This window comes from Dipodomys merriami, unplaced genomic scaffold, assembly GCF_024711535.1.
Source record: "Dipodomys merriami isolate MVZ:Mamm:240054 unplaced genomic scaffold, mDipMer1.0.p SCAF_16, whole genome shotgun sequence".
Lineage (NCBI taxonomy): Eukaryota > Metazoa > Chordata > Mammalia > Rodentia > Heteromyidae > Dipodomys > Dipodomys merriami.
In genome coordinates this window covers 6536752-6555601 of record NW_027202937.1, presented here as the reverse complement: position 1 = coordinate 6555601, position 18850 = coordinate 6536752, and the positions used below count along the sequence as shown (strand labels likewise).

The following is an 18850-nucleotide window of genomic DNA, read 5'->3' as shown; positions in this document are numbered from 1 at the left end:
AGCCAAATGTAAACAAAGCTAGGGGTGTGCTTAAATAAGAAAGAAAAGACAACCATAAACTTTTATGACTTCACATCAATATTAATGTAAAGATTAATAGCTCAACTCTGAAAGTAAAATCTTATTGAATGAATCAACCTTTAAAACAAAACAAAACTGCTGGGCACCGATGGCTCATGTCTATAATCCTAGCTACTCAGGAGGCTGAGATCTGAGGATATGGGTTCAAAGCCAGCCCAGGCAAAAAAGTCCCTATGAGACTCTAATCTCCAATTAACCACTCAAAACTGGGAAGCAGAGCTGTGGCTCCAAGTGGGAGTGTTAGCCTAGAGCAAAACTGCTCAGGGACAGCACCCAGGCCCCCGTTCAAGCCCGTCTCTCTCTCTCTCTCTCTCTCTCTCTCTCTCTCTCTCTCTCTCTCTCTCTCTCTCTCTCTCTCTCTTTCTTTCTCTTTCTCTCTCTCTCTCTCTCTCTCTCTCTCTCTCTCTCTCTCTCTCTCTCTCTCTCTCTCTCTCTCACACACACACACACACACACACACACACACACACACACACAAACAAACTTGTTGGGACCAAACTACTGCCTTTAAAAACATCAGTCCTTTTACTCACCGGTCTGAGCCATGGATAAAGTGCGTGCCAGTTGTTATGGCAGACTCAGATGTGAGGAGAGGCACACTGAAGTTGGCCTGGCCTGCAGTCAGGGCTGCTGCACTGCTCACCAGAGCCAGAATGAGCGGAGGCCTGCCCACCTCGGGCCCTGGACAGCAGGAGGCAACCTGAGCAGCAGTCTGGAGTTTTTCCAGCCTTCCTCTGCTCTCCCTCAAGCATTTCTCACTTGAAGACATGGGTGGAGAGGGGACAGGTGGAAAGGAGGGAGGATGGTGGAAGGAAGGACTCTGAGATGCAGGTGAAGATGGAAACCTCTTTGTGCAACTATCTGAAGATAATTTAAAACAAATAAAAAAGGAAACAAAGGGGCTGGGAAGGCTCAGTGGTAGAGTGCTTGCCTTGCATGCATGAGGCCCTGGGTTTGATTCCTCAGCACCACATACGCTGAAAAAACCAGAAGTGGTGCTGTGGCTCAAGTGGAAGAGCGCTAGCCTTGAGCTGAAGAGCTGAGGGACAGCGCCCAGGCCCAGAGTTCAGGCCCCACAACCGACAAAACAACAACAACAACAAAAACCCTTCTATCACTATCAAGACTTAGAGAGAGCCCTGGCACGGAGCCCGCAGCCCTGACGCCTCCTTCATGCTCCTCCAGCAGCTGGGAACTTGAGCAGAGAAGCCCGGCCTCCCTGGGCCTCAAATCGCCTCTCAAATGATGACACACACGGGCCTCCTTGCTGTTTGTATAGAACTTTTATAAATGGCTGCTACCCCACAGGGAAGGTCCAAAGAGAACGACAAAACTAGGAGAGAACGGTGTGTCTGAAGTCCACCTGGTCCTGTGCGCTGAGGCTGAGTTCTCCTTCAAGGCTCAGGCGGGCCAGCCGGGGTGTGGAGGGCCCGGCCAGGGCGTCCTACCTCCCTTCTGGGGGTCTAAGCTGCAGCTCGCGTTCCAACTGCTCTGCAGTCAGGGTGCCCTGGATGGCCTCGCAGCCCGGGTTGAACACGGAGTAAGCGCTCTTCTCCCCTTCCTGCTTCTCCCCAGGGCCTCTCGTCCCCACGTACATCCAGTAGAACAAGGACAGGACGAAATAAACCAGGCCGAATTCCAGTTCCACAAACAATCCCAGCAGGACCAACCAGAGGAGAACCTTCAAGAAGGTGACGTTGATCAGGAAAGATTGCTGACCGCTGGAGGGTGGAGGAATGGCCGGGTTCCTGGGGGGCCGTGGCGGGCTGCTAGCAGGCCCAGCGGTTCCCTGGGATACACAAGCAAACAGAAGTAAGAATAAAAGGGCAATGGAGCCAGGAGGATCAAAACTAATCTAAGCAGGCAGTCCTTGTGGCCCTAGGAAGACTGCAGCTCATTGATTTCTATTTTCTTGTCCTCTGTTTTAAAATCCGTCACAGCCAGAGAGCTTAAGTGCCCTGCCCTAACCCAAGCAAATCTCATCAGCACTTAGCAAGAAGTGACCCAATAAAAACCCTGCAGCTCCCGCACAGGCTCCATTCATGGAGTCATTGCTTGAGATTAGTCTGCTGCTCAGAGAGGCTCATTCGCATACCACATAGAATCTGCCCTGTGATTGCTAATGCAATCACCAGCCAGTCACGGTCAACATACGTTAGCTGATCCCATTAGATGGGCTAAACTATGATGAGTGGCTTGATTCTAAAATAAACGTCTATGCCCCACACAGGAAACACAAATCCCTTTCATGTATGAAAGCATTACTGTCATGGCCATTACCGGCCATTATGGCCATTACCATTCTACCCTACCATGATGCTCTGGGGCCCTCAACACTCAGCCCAAGGCTGGGCCTGTCTCCTAACTAGACTCCATCTCCTCTTGCTCCTCTCTCCAGACTGACCCATTGGCAAGTGAATTTGCTAACTGGGCTACCACCTCCACCCACAAACCTTCCACACAGGCCAAGGCCCCTAGATGCAGTCAAGGGAAACACAAGCACGCAGGCTGGAGGCTAACGGGGAGCAAGGCTGAACAGCAGCTTTAGAAAGCATCAGCTCCACGTCAGTGCTTCCTGAATGTTTGGGGACACCACCCACAATAAGAAATGCATCTTACACTGCGGCCCAGGTATACGCTTTTAAAGTCATACCAATTTCACAGGACAGGACCTGCCCTCCCTGAGAAGCCCCAGTCTCCTTCCTATTCTGGTTTCTTTTTTTTTGTCGGTCATGGGGCTTGAACTCTGGGCCTGGGCGCTGTCCCTCAGCTCTTCAGCTCAAGGCAAGCACTCTACCAATTGAGCCACAGCACCACTTCCAGTTTTCTGGTGGTTTATTGGAGATAAAAGTCTCACAGGGGCTGGGAAGGTGGCTCAGTGGTAGAATGCTTGCCTTGCATGCCAGAGGCCCTGGGTTCAATTCCTCAGCACCACATAAGCAAAAAAGAAAAAAAGCCGGAAGTGGAGCTGTGGCTCAAGTGGTAGAGTACTAGCCTTGAGCTGAAGAGCTGAGGGATAGCGCCAGGCCCAGAATTCAGGCCCCATGACCGGACCTAAAAAAAATATTAAAAAAAAAAAAAAGAGTCTCACAGACGGGGCTGGGAAGGTGGCTCAGTGGTAGAGTGCTTGCCTTGCATGCATGAGGCCCTGGGTTAAATTCCTCAGCACCACATAAGCAAAAAGAAAAAAGCCGGAAGTGGTGCTATGGCTCAAGTGGTAGAGCGCTAGCTTGAGCTGATGAGCTGAGAGACAGCGCATAGGCCCAGAGTTCAGGCCCCACAACCGGACCCCCCCCAAAAAAAAAAGTCTCACAGACGTTCATGCCCAGGCTAGCTTTGAACTAGGATCCTCAGATCTCAGCCTCCTGAGTAGCTAGGATTACAGGCGTGAGCCACCAGTGCCCGGCTCCTATTCTATTTTCAGACAGTCTAACAGTGTGCTGCAACCTGGCCTGGAATTCACTATTTGTAGCACAGGCTGGAACTCACCTTCCTGCCAGAGAGCTGGGATTACAAGCATGTACCATCATGCCCAACTTACACAGTTTCTAACCTAAAATATGACGCTCTGTGTTGATTCTGTCATCTACTCTAAAGGGATCATGACTTGTAGCTTGGGGAAAAAACAAGCTAAAAATTTCCTACGGCAATGTTAATGATTGGTCTTGGTGCCCGAAAGACCCTCTGAGGCCTAGAATGGATTGTGGCTACTCTCCTTCCCCATTCCTTGCCTTCTTCCCAGGCCAGGCCCATGTGGGAGCTGCCCATGTTCTGCCACTTAGGAGGGTGCCCTCTGTCTCCCAGAGACCAACTGGCTCTTTCCTTTTAGCATCAGACTGTTCTGCTATAAGTGTTTCTTTTTAATTCAGGACACATATGGTCCTCTGTTGTTTGCATGTACCACAGAGTCAACAGACCATCTTGTCTTTTAGTGTCTCCATAGCACCCCCACGCAAGGCAAAACTTTAGTCCAGTTTCTCAGTTACCCCCCCAACCCCCACCTCTGTTCTTTAATGAATAGTTAGAAGAGGGCCACACATATTAGTCCCCATAAAAAGTGTTTGGCTGACTTACGGCGCTTTAGAAATCCTGTTTGGTTAGAAGCTGCTTTCTTTTTAGCACTAGAATTGTAATTATTATCTTTCCAATGAGACTGGAATGTCTGAATGGACAGACGATAAACATATCATGAGCGCAGCGAAGCTGACACTTCCACCACATTACAAAAAGGCACAAGTATTTTTGTCTAAATGTAGTAGAACTTTACCACAAAATTGTGAGAGATTTTTTTTTTTCCTCCAAGCAAAATTTGGGAGAAGGGAGATGAAGGGTCTGGAAACTTCTCTTGACAATGAGAATTGAAAAGCAGCAATTACAAATGGCTGCTAAAGAAATCTCCAGCAGCCAACAGTGTGCCATCAAAATCACTAGAGATAGATTAGAAAAAGTTGGACATTTAATGAGAATCGTTTACGCCAAGGCAAATCCAGGGATGATAAGCATCCATGAAATCAGCCTACAGCCAAGTAGGAAGGCAGAGCAATTAATAAGAAGCATCCTGAACTTCCTCTCATCTTGTTGTCATGCCATTGGCTTTGGGGCTTTTAATAATGAAAGCTTTTCCCCAATCCGGCTATCACTGGGTCAAACTCTGTGATCTCATATTCCTTTGGAAATGAGACATACAGTCAAAAGCTCATTGTGTGGTTTAGACATTTTTTTTTTAGGGTTGGGGCAAAAAAAAAAAAAAATAAGGTAGAGGAAATAGATTCTAAAATCCTGACTAATTGTGCTCAGTAACTTTGTATCTACGATAGTTATCCAGGGACAATCCTGACCGGAATGCACACAAAGAAATGGGTTGTTAAACTCTGCTGCCCCTCTTTACCTTTCGGCTGGTGAGGGGGTATCCTCTGCTTGTGGTGGAAAAAAAATACTGAATCAAAATTGAATTACAGTAAGTTCTTCCTGATTTTTTTTTTAAGTTTCTGTAGGGCACTGGTGGCTGACACCTGTAATCCTAGCAACTCAGGAGACTGAGATCTGAGGAGGATGGTTCGAAGCCCTCAGATAAAGGCAAGTGGTCAGATCTAAAAGAACTGGGTTTTGCAAAAGTGATGTCCAAGCATGTGTTAGCACCGGCAGGGACACCCACGACCACTTGTGTGCTCCAGTCCCCCTGGAGCAGCACAGGCTGCCTGCGCCACCACTGAGAACCCCAGACCCTAGCTTCGGGCTGGGAATCTGGAGCTGCTGGCCCACAGTGAAGAATAAACAGCCACCTGTCCAGACTGCTGCTGACACAAGTCCCAGGGCACCCCAGGCCCCGCCTCCAGACAGCTGGGCGGCCCAGACCCCGCCCTCCCTGTAGCGGAGAGGGCGTGGCCCCGCCGCGAGGTGGGCGGGGCCTGGGCGGGGCCTGGGCGGGGCCGAGCCTGCGCGGGCTTCTGGCCGGCCAGGAGCCTCAGGCGGAGTTTCCAGAAAAGTCTGTGGCGGAGTCCCTGGGGCGCCGCGGTGGCTGAGGTCCTCTCTCCTCACCTGAGCGGGGCTGGGCGAGGCCTGGGTGTCCGCGGGCCTCGGATTCCACCCCAGGAACCGCGCTAGCCAGCCAGGTGCTGCCTCTGGGGACGCGGCTGCTTCCGCCTTCTCTCCGGCGGCCGGTGCGCTCTGGTTTTCAGTGTTGAGCTGGGCCGCCAGCTCGGCCCGTTTGCGGGCCGCCCGAAACTCAGCTAATCGCTGTTCCATGGCGCGCGCCCACACTCGCTCGCCCGCGCGCGCCAAACGCTCCTCCGCGCTCCCGCGACGCGGCCGGGACGCCCTGCGCCTGCGCGGCCCGCTCGCGGCTGCGCCTGCGCACTGGCATTCGGCGGGAGCCCTGGCTCCCGCGGGTTTGTGACGCTCCGGGGCCTCCCGGCTCGCGGGGCCGAAGCCGGCTCGGGCGCGGTCCTCGGGGAGGTCGCGTCCAGCATCCCGGAGCACCGAGCGGGAAGGTGGGGACGGGACTTGGAATGTGTGGCGCTGGACGCCGGTGCTCACGCCTGAAACCCCGGCTACTCAGGATCGCGGTGCCACACCAGCCCCGACAGGAAAGGCCCTGGAACGCAGGTCCACCCAGCCACCCCCAGCCTGAGTCTGGAGTGGAGCTGTGGCTCAGGTGGTGGAGCGCTGGCCTTGAGGGACCAGCTGAGGGACAGCGCCCGGGCCCAGGGACCAAACCCGAAATGAATGATGGAACTGCCCGATCTAAATCATGCCAGCACTAATAGGGAGAGAGAAGACACACAGTGCTCCTGGAGCCCTGGAATGTGGTTCTTCTGGGTGTGGTCATACAGATGCACATTATGCCATTACCTCGAAGACACGTGGGTCGTAAATTGCACCCCAGCGTTTTTAAGCTGTCTGGCTTAGCAGCCTTCCAGTATGGCCAGAACGATGAGGTATATGCACAGCCTGCGTGTGAGTCTCATGGACTTTAAACAATCAGAAATGGAGCTGTGGCTCAAGGCTAGTGCTCAGGCCCTGAGTTCAAGCCCCAATACCAGTGCTCAGAGAGTCTCATGGACTTTCCTGCCTGAGCTGAGATCCTGAGATCTCAGTCACCTAAGTAGCTAGGATTACAGGCGTGAGCCCCCCGCCCCCCACGGGCATGCAATTGAGAGAGTTTGAACAGGAAATAGATGGGTATATGGGTCACACTGGCTGCTGGAAGCAGGGCCCTGGGAGAGGGCAGGTGTAGAAGGAAAACCATTCGGGAGCAAATATGTAGAATAAGATAGACTGTGGGAGTTTGGACTGATGTAGAAGTGGTAAAAATTGGTGGGATTATAAAGGTTTGGAGATTTGAGCCAGTGTTATGTAGATGGGTTGGGTGTGGAGTTTGAGAAAAAGGAATCAATGCTGGTTGCCAGTGGCTCACACCTGTAATCCTAGCAACTTAGGAGGCTGAGATCTGAGGATCGCAGTTCAAAGCCAGCCTGGGCAGGAAACTCCATGAGACTCTTATCTCCAATAAACCACTAGAAAACTAGAAGTGGCACTGTGGCTCAAGCAGTAGAGTGTTCTCCTTGAGCTGAAGAGCACAGGGACAGCGCCCAAGGCCAGAGTTCAAGCCCCACGGCCGACCAAAAAAAAAAATAAAAGAGAGAAAAAGAGGAATCAGAATCTGGAAACACCTCACTTAGGGGCTGTGCATTTTAAGTTGCACCCCAATAAGAACAGTTGTTCCGATGGACTGAAGAAGTGGTTGACTTTATAAAAGGACTGGGAAGACAGGAATAAGACTAGGAAGTGAACCATCATTTCAAAGTGATTTTCCTTATAAAGTTGAAACCAGAAGAAACTCTCTTATCATACCAGCTTCAAGTTTGCCTCTTTGGGGATGGTGGTGGTGGTGATTCTCTCCTGAATCCCTGAAAGGCTGAATAAGTAACTTACGTGTGGGTTTGATGGTGCAGCGCTTTTAGCAGGAGTGACTCCACTTCAGCTTGGCCAGTCCAGCCAGCTACGTGCAGAAGCTCAGTCCAAAATGATGGCTCCAAAAAATATCACTTAACAGCCTCTGGCTTATTCACTGATGTCCTGGGCAAACAGGTGAATGCTGCTGGGGCCTTTGTCTTTTCAGGAGGACCACTCTGAGGAGAGGATCATGGAGTGAACAGTGGGAGGAAGTTCTCTTTGGGACATGACAAGTGTTTGGGGTGCCTGTTGGCTAGCCAGACATAAGCAGCTGGATAGTGAGGAGTGGAAGCCAGGACGGTGTAGTTCAAGCTATAAGGTGACCTGAGATCAACTGGAGGGTGTGCATAATAGGAAATTTTAACCAGAGACAGGTCGCAAGCCACAAAAGGATGGGGTTTCTACACCACATTGTCCTTCAGTGAGAAACCACCGGAAATACTTCACCCCTGTTGGTATTGGGAGCAGATGTGCTTCTCTACGAGAGACTAGAGATCCTTGTCTCATCATCTTTGCCACTTGATGATGAATCCAAGACCTGAGAGCTGCGTTTACGCCCCCCCCCCCCCCACCTAGCGGGCATATAGAATTAAGGCATGGACTTTGTAGATGTTGAAATAGGGACTCTTCAAAGGATTAAATAAGAAGGATTTGGTGAAGGAGTTGGTTATGAAGGTGAGGCGGGATGAAGGAAGCCAGCAAGGGAGGGTGCACAGGATGTCTTGCCAGGGTCTAGGGCTGGAGCACGAGGAAGTGTGGTTGTTAAAATGGAGGGAAGCCTGCAGGTCTAGGCAAAGCTAAAAGACAAGGAGCCTTTCACACATCCTAGACAGGTAGAGAAGGCCACATAGGGGATCTGCAGGAAGCAATCAGATCTAAGCAAATATGAATGTCATTCCTATCCTTTGTTGCTTAGGTAAGCTTATTTTCCCTGTGTTTTCTTATTCTGAATTCATTTTGTCTAGATACTTTGTAAGCCTGCTTAAATCCTTTGGAAGAGGTTGAAAGAATGGGGGAAAAAAAGAGAAGAGCAATGATCATGAGGAACAACTACTGCCAAACCAATTTAATTTCCTCTTCAGATAGGATTGTATGACCAGAAGGGTCCCCAAAAATGTACTTGATGTGAATTTAATGAACTTCGTTTCCTTGAGGGGATAGGGGATGGTGAACTTAATAACAGGAATCCAGTTGTTGAAGCTAGGACACTGACAAACATGAACTACAGTGATAACACAAATAAACTACAATGACAAAGAGTTATCTGGTCCCAAATGTGGAGAGTGCCAAGGCTGAGAATACCGCAGCTAAACCAGTGGAACTGCAGGTTTGCTTGAGGTCTGGGCCTGAAACCCATAGATGATCACTTTCATTCCATTCCACTAGTTGATGGACTACAAGGCTAGGAATTGAGGAATCGATTCTACCTTTGGTTGGAGGAAATACAAAGAACTTATTTTCATTTATTTTATGTGTGTGTGTTCAGTTCTAAGGCTTGAACTCAGGACCTAGGCATTGTCCCAGAGCTTTCTTTGCTCAAGAATAGCACTGTGCCACTTAAGCCACAGCTCTACTTCCAATTTTTTTTTTTTTTTTTTTGTCAGTAGTGGAGCTTGGACTCGGCCTGAGCGCTGTCTTTCAGCTCTTCAGCTCAAGGCTAGTGCTCTACCACTTGAGCCACAGCACAATTTTCTAAGTGATTTATTGGAGTTAAGAGTCTCATGGACTTTTTCTGCCTAGGCTGGCTTTGACCCTCGATCCTCAGATCTCAGCCTCCTGAGTAGTTAGGATTACAGGCGTGAGCCACCAGCCTCAGCTAACTTTTTTTTTTTTTTTTTGGTGTAGTTAAGTAGAGATAAGACTCTGACAGACTTTTCTGCTCAAGTTGGCTTCAAACTGAGATCCTCAGATCTCAACTTTCTGAGCAGCTAGTATTACAGGAGTGAGCCACTAGCACCCAGTGGATTCACAAACATCTCTATCTGCCACGAGAGCAGACGGTGAGGATAGCTCAAGAAAGGTTGACATTAGTTCGTGTAGAGCTGTCCTTAAGAAAGGATTGTTACTCTCCTGTGTCCTTGAGATTTTTTTTGTTTTGATCTTTTGCGGGTTCCACGTATCAAATTTAATTCTGAGCACAGGCTTTGTGTGACAGGACACAGAAGATGAAGGCAGTGGCCTACATGAGGACTTGAGGGTTTCTCAGTCTTGGCACTTGGGGCAGTTTGGCCCAGATACTTCCTGTTGCCGGGTCTGCCCTGTCCCTGTGGGGTTCTTAGCAGTGGGTCCAGCCACTCCCCACTGCTTCCCAGAAGCACCGGAGCTGTGCTACCCAGCCGTGTCTGCAGACAGCGCCACTGCTCATGGTAACTTGCCCCCACGTTGAGAACTGCTAGTCTAAAGACCCTGTCACAGAAGGGTAGAGACGGGGGATAATGAGCCGGATGATAGTCATGGGGACAACATACTGGTTAGTTCTAGAACCACCATCAACTGGGGAGGGGAACCATTTTGTGGGATCTAAACTGAGTTGGAAATTATGAGGGGTACAGATTTGGGATCTGAAACCAGAGCAATTCAGTGATTACAGCAACAGAAGGTGCTGCCTCTCAGAGCTGTGAATTTCCAGAATATTCTGGGAATGTTTGAGCAAAAGCTAGCTAACCCGTTACTTTGCTGGAATGCTGTAGGAGGGAACTGAAGAGAGATCTGGTTAGCCTAAAATGATTACCCAACCCTACCCACAGAAGGATGTGACGTGCCGATCCAAGTGTGGCAAACTGGGAGGAGAGGACGGAAGTCTCTGGAACAACAGCACCCCAGCTACGCAAGAAGGAGGACTATGGTTTGAGGCAGCCTGAGGAAAAGCAAGACCTCTATGTTAGCCAACAAGCCAGGTGGAGTGGTGCAGACTGTAATCCCCGCTGCACAGAAGATAAGGGTGGATGGATTTTGCTCTGAGGCAGACTTGGGCAAAAAGCCAGGAGATCCTCTCTGAAAACTCACCTAAAACAAACAGGGCTGGAGGTGTGGCTCAGGTGGTAGAATGCTAGCCTGGCAAGTGCAAGACCCTGAGTTCAAACCACAAAACACAAAAAGGGGAAGGAAGAAGAGGAAGGAGGAGAGGGAACATTCTGGAAGAAGGTACCAAGAATACAGCATCCAGCCAGGCACCAGTGGCTCACGCCTGTAATCTTAGCTACTCAGGAAGAGGAGATCTGAGGATCACGGTTCAAAGCCAGCCTGGGCAAGGAAAGTCCATGAGACTCTTATCTCCAGAAAACCAGAAGTGGTGCTGTGGCTCAAATGGTACAGTACTAGCCTTGAGCTGAAGAGCTGAAGGACAGCACCCAGGTGCAGAGTTCAAGCCCCATGATTGAAGGGAGGCGGGGGGGGGGGGGGGGGAGAATCCAGCATCCTGGAGGAGGAGGGACTGCCTGGCACAGCCTGGGTCTGTCCATCACCCTGCCTGAGTTTTGTATGGCAAGGATGCCCAGGGCATGAGAGCCAGCGTGGAGTACTCTGGGGGCTCCTCAGTGTCCGGGCAAAGCAGCATCCGCACAACTGAGCCTCCACACCCCTGATCAGCCTCCTGTGGTGTTGGGGAACTGGCTCACCCTGGAGCCCAGGCGTGTGTTGATGGTGGCCATCTGTCTGCGAGTAATAACGTTGCTTTGCCTGCCTTGTTATGCAATTGTTCTGTCTCGTCGGATTTAGTCCAAGAATGTAAGTGGTGGAGGGATGGCTGTGCAGCCGCAGGGTCTGCTTTGAGCCCCTGCCAGAGTCAATAGCCCTCGCAGAAGCCCAGTGGCTGTGTTGGTGCAGAAGCTCCTGCCCGACTTAGGGACCCTGGCAGAAAGTGGCGCAAGGAGTCTGGGATGGTCAGCTGGTCTCTGGAGTGTCCCCCCGCAAGGATCAGTAAATTCACGGCATTCACATAAAATACTGGTGTCACTCACCCCCAGAGTCTCTCCTCCTGTGCAAGAGTGGCTTCCGCAGGTGCGTGAGGCAGAGTAGCAGTGTTAGGGGATCATCCCCCGCTCCCACATCCATCTATCCATACACACACACACACACACACACACACACACACACACACACACACACACACACACACACACACACACACACACACACACACACACACACACACACACACACACACACACACACACACACACACACACACACACACACACACACACACCCCGAAATGGACTGTTGGTGGAACCAGTACCAACCCTCACTGGCTCTTCCTGGGAAATGACTCTGGAATGTGTGCCATGGTCTCCCAGGGGAAGGCCTCAGCCAGACGAGCCTGGTTGCCCCCAGTATCACCCTCTCATGAACACACCCATTGCCTTCATTTCCCTTCCAGTCTCATTCCCCACCCCCACCCCCGCTTCCCTATTGGTGTTTCCTGGGATCTTTCCCTTCACAAAGAAATCTCTCACGTTTGACCTTGACCTCAGGATCTTCTGAGAGACTCAAGCTGAGACTCGTGCAAGACCTAAGCAAGGCTCCTGGAGAAAGGGGGGGGGGGAGTGATTGCATCATCAATGGACTAGCCCATTGACAAACTCTCAGCTGAATGAACTATTCGTAGTTGCAGGCCCCCTTGGAGGAAGCAGGTCTTCACGGGCTTGCCCTTGTTCCCAGTCCCTCCCTTCCTCTCTCTGTCTTTCCCCTTCCTGGTTGCCATAAAATGAGCACCATGTGTTTTTTTGTTGTTTTGTTGTTTGTTTGTTTTGTAGTCATGGGCCTGAACTCTGGGCCTGGGCACTGACCCTCAGCTCTTCAGCTCAGCCAACACTCTGCCACTTGAGCCACAGTACCACTTCTAGCTTTTTCTGCTTATGTGGTGCTAAGGAATCGAATCCAGGGCCTCATGCATGTAAGGCAAGCACTCTACCACTGAGCCACCTTCCCAGCCCAAGCACCATGTTTTTCCAAGATGATTCTCCCTTGCTGCTGGCAATGGAGCCCAAATGAACCACAGGCCAAAACAAATCTTTCTTCCCCAAGGTGTTTATCTCAGGTATGTGCCACAGCAGGAGAAGGAGGATAGTTGGAGAGAGACTAAAGCAGCTAAGAACCAGGAAGGGGCGGGGAAGAGCCTGTCAGGACGGCTTCTGGGAAGGTGACTAGCTCATTCTTTACTCTAGCTCTGGAGGTCACTCCTGTGTTCCTGTCCTCCAGGGACTTCAGAGACCAGACCATGCAGTCAGCAAATGTTGGTTTGAGTAGCTGCTATCTGCCTGCGAGATCTTTCAAAAAGATCTACGGTTGCAGGATTCCAAGCTCAGGAACACAATTACAACACAGAGGCCTGAGCCAGCGAAAGAAGAGTATTAACTCAAGCTAGGGAGTGTTATGACTTCTTCAGATTTAAATATGGAGAAACTGAGGCACAGAGGGAGCGAAATGGGAGTTCCGTAATTCCTTGGCATTGCTGTGGACACTGAGGGGCTCTGGCAATCACCCAATTCCTTGTCCTCCAGTATTATCTCTGTGTTTGCATAGAAGGCATTGCTTCGTGGTCCCGCCCCATCTCACCTGCTCTCTGCTTCAGCCTTTGCCTGCGAACCTCTGTCATTGGTTAAGCTTTGCATTTCTTTTCCCCCACAGTCCTACTATCTGAAGCCTATGATGAACTACCTCTTTCATACTCCTGGAGCTCTCTTCTGCTTCCAAGATCTCAGGTGTAGCAGTTTTTCCATGCATTTGGCCTGCATCACGTCTCCATTCTGTTGTGCTTGGCTCTGTTGCTCAGAGAAATAACCTCCTGTGGTGGCTAAGCTGTTCAAACAGAGCCCGCAGCAGCACAGCACGGATGATCTGTATGTAAATCTCTACCCCAAAATTCTCTCTGAAACCATCGGAAAGCATTTGGAAAAGACTCTCTTTGCAAATTGAAGGGCACGCACAGAAAACGACCAGCATCATATACATTAGAGGAATCTGCTAGCAATTATGCACAGAAATAAAATTGGAGAGAGAGAAGGCAAGCTTTTGATCTTGAAAATTTGGGCACTGGCAAGTCAGTCATCACTACTCAAGAGGCTGAGATCTGAGGATCGTGATTCAAAACTAGTCTGAACAGGAAAGTCCAAAAGATCCTGAGCTCCAATTAACTCTCAAAAAGCTGGAAATGGAGCTGTGGCTCAAGTGGTAGAGCATCAGCCTTGAGTGAAAAAGCTAAGGGACAGTGCCCAGACCCTTAGTTCAAAGCCCCCATGTGAAGTTTATTTATGTACTTATAAATACATAAATAGTATAAAAAATCCTTGCAAGAAATAGGCTGTTTTGCTCAAATATATGCAAGTGTACCCAGAGCAATGTATTTCCTGACTCTTGACAAAACTGGCTGCTCAGCCACTTTCATAGAAACCTCTTCAGCCCTTGCATTTATTTCCAAACACTGACCAAGAGCCTTGCCTAAACACCAGGGTTTGGAGACCCAAACACACACATCTTTTATGTGTTAGCATTGGCTCTGCTGACATTCAGAGGCTGAGCTGGTTGCTTCTGCCTGGCTTGATAATAGGGTCCCCCATACCCCCCTCCTGATTCTACTCTGTCACAGTAGTCACCTGCTTGGCTGTTAGTCATTTCCATGCTCTGTACCTGGGGGAGTCATTACTGCAAGTCTGTTGCTTGCCAGGTGGATGAGATGGAGGGGAAGTGGAGTCGTCCCCCCCCATCCCACAACCAGACCTCCCTGTAATGTGTGAGATTCTTTTTCCTAGACTTATTTCCTATGGAAATGGGATTTTTTTTCCTACCTCTGAGTTCATTCTCAAAAAAAAAATCTTTATTTCACCTTGAGGATCATTGACTCATTCACAACAAACAACCAACACGTCCAGAGCTCCTAATAATAGCTGACCTTTGCCGAGTGACTCACGTGTTAGGCTGGGAGTTCGTATGGACTTCATTTCTCAACAACACTTCAGGAGGGCACTGGGCACATAGCTCGGCCATCACACAGCGAGCAACTAGCAGGGCCAGGACTCTAGAGCCCCAAACCCACCATTCTGCTTCCTTCTATATGCAAATCACTGCCAAAGTTCCAAGGAGTCAAACAAATGGTATCATTAAACTCCACAACAACAATAACAACAACAACAACAACAACAAAGTACCTCAGAGGGGAGGTAAAACGTGAATGGGAAGTGACATATAATGCCAGAAAGGGCTTGAGGGACAGGCAGGATTGAGGGATGTTGAGAAGAGGAAATCAGCCAAGAGGCAGAGGGGTTTGAATAAACCTAAGGTTCAAGTTCATCTCTGACATTGTGCAGGACTGTCACAGGAAAGGCAGTCACTCCCTGTAGCAGTGTATTTGCTTTTCTGTAGAGAGCGGTTCAGGCTTTCAGTGACGTAGAGGCTTGGGACTAGAACAACTCTCTTCATACAGGTGGGGAGGGAGGAAATAAGGCTCTGGCCAAAACAATAGTAATAGTAGTAGTAATGATGATGATGGTGATGATGGTAGAACAAGATCCTAAGTCCCTCTGTGGCTCTCGAACCTCCAAGTCAGACTCAGCCATGGACCAGTCTTTGTAAAAATCCTCACCATTGTTCTAATGAAGAACTGGCTATGGCCTCTGTGTTCCCCCCAGGAGACGTGTCCCCACCCTGCATTTATTCTAACTGCAATTTCGTCCAGCAGCACCTCTTGTTCCATCATGGTGGAAACATTGTTTCCTCTTTGGATGCATGGCAGGTAATTCTTGTCTCACATTGTGTGACTTCTAAACCCCAGGTTATTGCTAAAGTCCAAATCACGTTGGACCTTCTACAAGCATGTTCAGCAATGAATCCATTCTCTTGAAGCTTAAACATCAAACTGAGCCATTCAAAGCATTGGCTTAAGCACAAAACCCTCCACTATGCACCTTGGGAAGAGGTTGGGAAATTATTAGACCTCAAGGGGATTCTGGATAGAAATAACTTCTTCAATTTGACCTTCCAGCCCCCATGGTTCTCATCTCACTGGTCTCTTAGGCAAGACATTCTGTCTTTAGAAAATTACCTGAGCAGGAACTCTGTTGTAATAGGGGAACTTTTATTTCACCCCTTCAAGAAGAGTGAGTTTTGTCTACATCTACTATCAACCCCCATGAAAAGCTGAGGCCATTGGCACTGTTCATTCCACTTTATAGATGACAAATCTAAGGCCAAGAGGAGTGGAACTGGGTTTCAAATGTTCATCTATTTGAATTCAAATTCTGGGTTACTAAACAACTTCTCGTGTGTGTGTGTGTGTGTGTGTGTGTGTGTGTGTGTGTGTGTGTGTGTGTGTGTGTGTGTGTGTGTGTGTGTGTGTGTGTGTGTGTGTGTGTGTGGCAAAGGGAGAAGAAGGCAAGCTATAGAGAAGCAGCATTTCCTTGCCAGAACTTGCTGCCTCTTTTCCTTTTCTGTCCCTATTTTCCCTTTATATTCCTATGCCAAGAGCGGCCAATACAGGAAAAACCAAAGATACTTGGAGGGAAAGATCAGCAGAAAAAGTTGAGCCTGTTCTGCAGAAACTAGCTTCCTCTCTGCATCATTTCAGAGTCTCAGTGGACTCACAAATAGCATTCTTGGCTAATCATGTACGCGTCCGACAGTTATGATCAACAATAAATGATTAATAGACTCATTTGGTTCCCTTGACCCCAATCCACCACATTTTTTGGAAGGCATTTTATTCAAGAGCGCACATGAATTCCGTTTTTTCTGCATTTCCATCCTTTGCTGATTCACTCTGCTTTGTGCCTGCATCCCTGTTCTAACTCGGCAGAGCTGAATGGGAGAGGTTTAGGTACATAAATATAGCCAGGAAGGTCTCATATCTGTCTCCTAAGCAGTAATGTCAGAACTTTTTGGTATCAGAGTTATTCTGTTTTATTTTTACCAGTCCTGGGGCTTGAACTCAGGGCCTAGGTACTGTCCCTGAGGCTCTTGTTTACTCAAGGCTAGCACTGTGCCACTTGAGCCACAGCTCCACTTCCAGCTTTTTTTTGAGTAGTTTATTGGAGATGAGAGTCTCACGGACTTTCCTACCCGAGCTTCAAACTGTGATCCTCAGATCTCAGCCTCCTGAGTAGGTAGGAATACAGGCACCTGTGTTCAGAGTTAATCTAAATTGGAGGCACTAGAAGAGGGACAGGGCAAGCACACTGGGTTCAAGGCTTTTCTCGGAGATTGAGTTCATCTCTTCGACTGCTATTATTTGCAGATGGAGGAGCATTCTACTGGATTCCCTTGGTGCGAAGCAATTAGAAGTTCTCCCGTGGCAGGCTGGTACCTCCAGAGCTTTAATTGGCTCTAATGTAGAGTAGTTTAAAATAATTCACTCTTCCACAGACTAGTCTCTTGATTGAATTGTTTGGAAATGAACCATGGAGAGAAGGCTTCATGCTCAGCCCAAAGTGGGTTGCATATTTTTCTAGAAACAAAGTCGATGTAGGGACATAGGTAGGAGAAGCCAGCTGTGCTTGAGTCCAGATTTATTTCCTCTGGTCTGGACAGTGCACTCCTTTTCCTCTAACTGCAGCTGATGAGCCCAGGGTGCTGTGCCTTGAGTCGTTGCCTTAGTGCACCATTCAGAAGACAGGCTGGTCAAGACATAATGGCAGGGGCTGGGACTGTGGCTTAGTGGTAGTGTGCTTGCCTAGCATGCACGAAGCCCTGAGTTCAAATCCTCAGTACCACATGAACAGAAAAGGGCAGAAGTGGCACTGTGGTTCAAGTGGTATAGTGTTAGCCTTGAGCAAAAGCAGCTCGGGGACAGTGCCCAGGCCTTTAGTTCAAGCCCCAGGACTGGCAAAAATAAAAGACATAATGGCAGCTAAGTGCCAGTGTATGGAAAGCAGACACAGACTGAGCACATGCTCTGTTTCTTGTCTGCAGATGGCACCAGCTGGACCCACTGCTGTCTGAGGGCCCTTGAATGGATTGAAGACGATGTTTATTAAATCCATTTCATGATTCCACATGAACACCAGATAATTCTCTGCTTCAGGAGCTGTTAAATCTACGCTAAGATGTTTATAAGCATCCATGGTCTCTCCTTACAATGTGCCAGGAGCATCTGCCCCATGGCTGTGACAAATAAAGTTATTTGTAGATGTCAATAAAGGTCTGTTAGGGAGGAAAAAATTGCCCCAGGTTGAAAAACGTCTCCAATAGTCCCTTACTCTCTACCAGAGATGCAATCACTTACTCTTAAATATTTTCTGAGTACTTCCTTTTTCTTTCTTTTTTCTTTTTGGCCAGTCCTAGCGCTTCAACTCAGGGCCTGGGCACTATCCCTGAACTTCTTTTGCACAAGGATAGCACTCTGCCACTTGAGCCAAAGTGCCTCTTCTGGCTTTTTTTGTTTATGTGGTACTGAGGAATCAAATCCTGGGCTTCATGCATGCTATGAAAGCAATCTACCACTAAGCCACGTTCCTAGCCCCTTTCTGAGTACTTACTAAGCCTAAAGGTAACTGAGACTCAGTCCCTACATGTAGTTATAATCTAGTGTGTGCCACATTTTAATGTCCAAGAGACATTGCAGAGGAAGGATGATGGAAGGTAGAAGCAGCTCAGAAAACTCTCTGGAGCAGTTGATGATGAAGGGAAGCACAGAACATTCTTAGCTGGGCATTCCCAACCAAGGAGGAGGATGGGGTGAAAGAAAACAACAGCCCATTCCCTCAAAGCTCTTTGGACAGGTGGTGGTGGTGATGATCAATCCCTCAGGGACCAAGAGAGCGCCTCAGTTCATGAATCCCACATGTGTATGATCTAACATGCTTGGGGGACGCTTTTCAGAACTCTGAAGAGCTCCTACCAAGGCGGGCGTGGAGCTCTCCAGGGTGCTGAATGGTGTCCCTGTGGACCCTCTTTAATCAGCAACTCTGCCTAAGACCCTGTCTCTCCTGGCTATGACTATGACTGCTGCCATTGGCTAGTGCCAGGTAGTGGAAAGAGTCCAGGTTGGTCAACCTAAGTGGCCTGAAGTAGGGGAGAATCCAATAAGTGATCGTTATTATCCTAAATTGTAAATTATGCTGCAGTCCTATGAAAGAAAACAAGTGTTTTGATAGCCCTGTTGTTACATTTTTTAAAACAACTCTATATGTTTTCCAGGATATCTATAATAAGTGTGAATTTCATTACTCAGGAAAAATAGCATTAAAAATAATAGCCAGGTGCGAGAAACTCATGCCTGTAGTCCAAAATAAAAAAGCCGAACATGGAAGTATGGCTTAAGTGGTAGAACGCCAGCCTTGAGTAAAAGCTAAGGGATGGAGCTCAGACCAGCTCCAATACTAGC

General features: G+C 48.9%; 1 protein-coding gene across 1 annotated transcript; it reads right to left on the bottom strand.

Annotated features, from left to right (window-relative positions):
* Positions 1-1355: 1355 nt before the first annotated feature.
* Positions 1356-5880, bottom strand: Saysd1 (SAYSVFN motif domain containing 1). Its single transcript, XM_070023366.1, has 2 exons — positions 5620-5880; positions 1356-1870 (listed from the first exon to the last, which is right to left on the bottom strand). The coding sequence occupies exons 1-2, from the start codon at positions 5824-5826 to the stop codon at positions 1526-1528; spliced, it is 552 nt and encodes a 183-aa protein (XP_069879467.1). The 5' UTR covers positions 5827-5880; the 3' UTR covers positions 1356-1525.
* Between the last annotated feature and the right edge of the window lie 12970 nt (positions 5881-18850).

What these genes read in the sequence shown, in the direction of transcription:
- Saysd1 (XM_070023366.1), bottom strand. Translation starts at nt 5,826, where the DNA reads ATGGAACAGCGATTAGCTGAGTTTCGGGCGGCCCGCAAACGGGCCGAG. An exon ending in CCTCGCCCAGCCCCGCTCAG is followed by an intron (nt 1,871 to 5,619) that starts GTGAGGAGAGAG and finishes TGTGTATCCCAG; the next exon opens with GGAACCGCTGGGCCTGCTAG.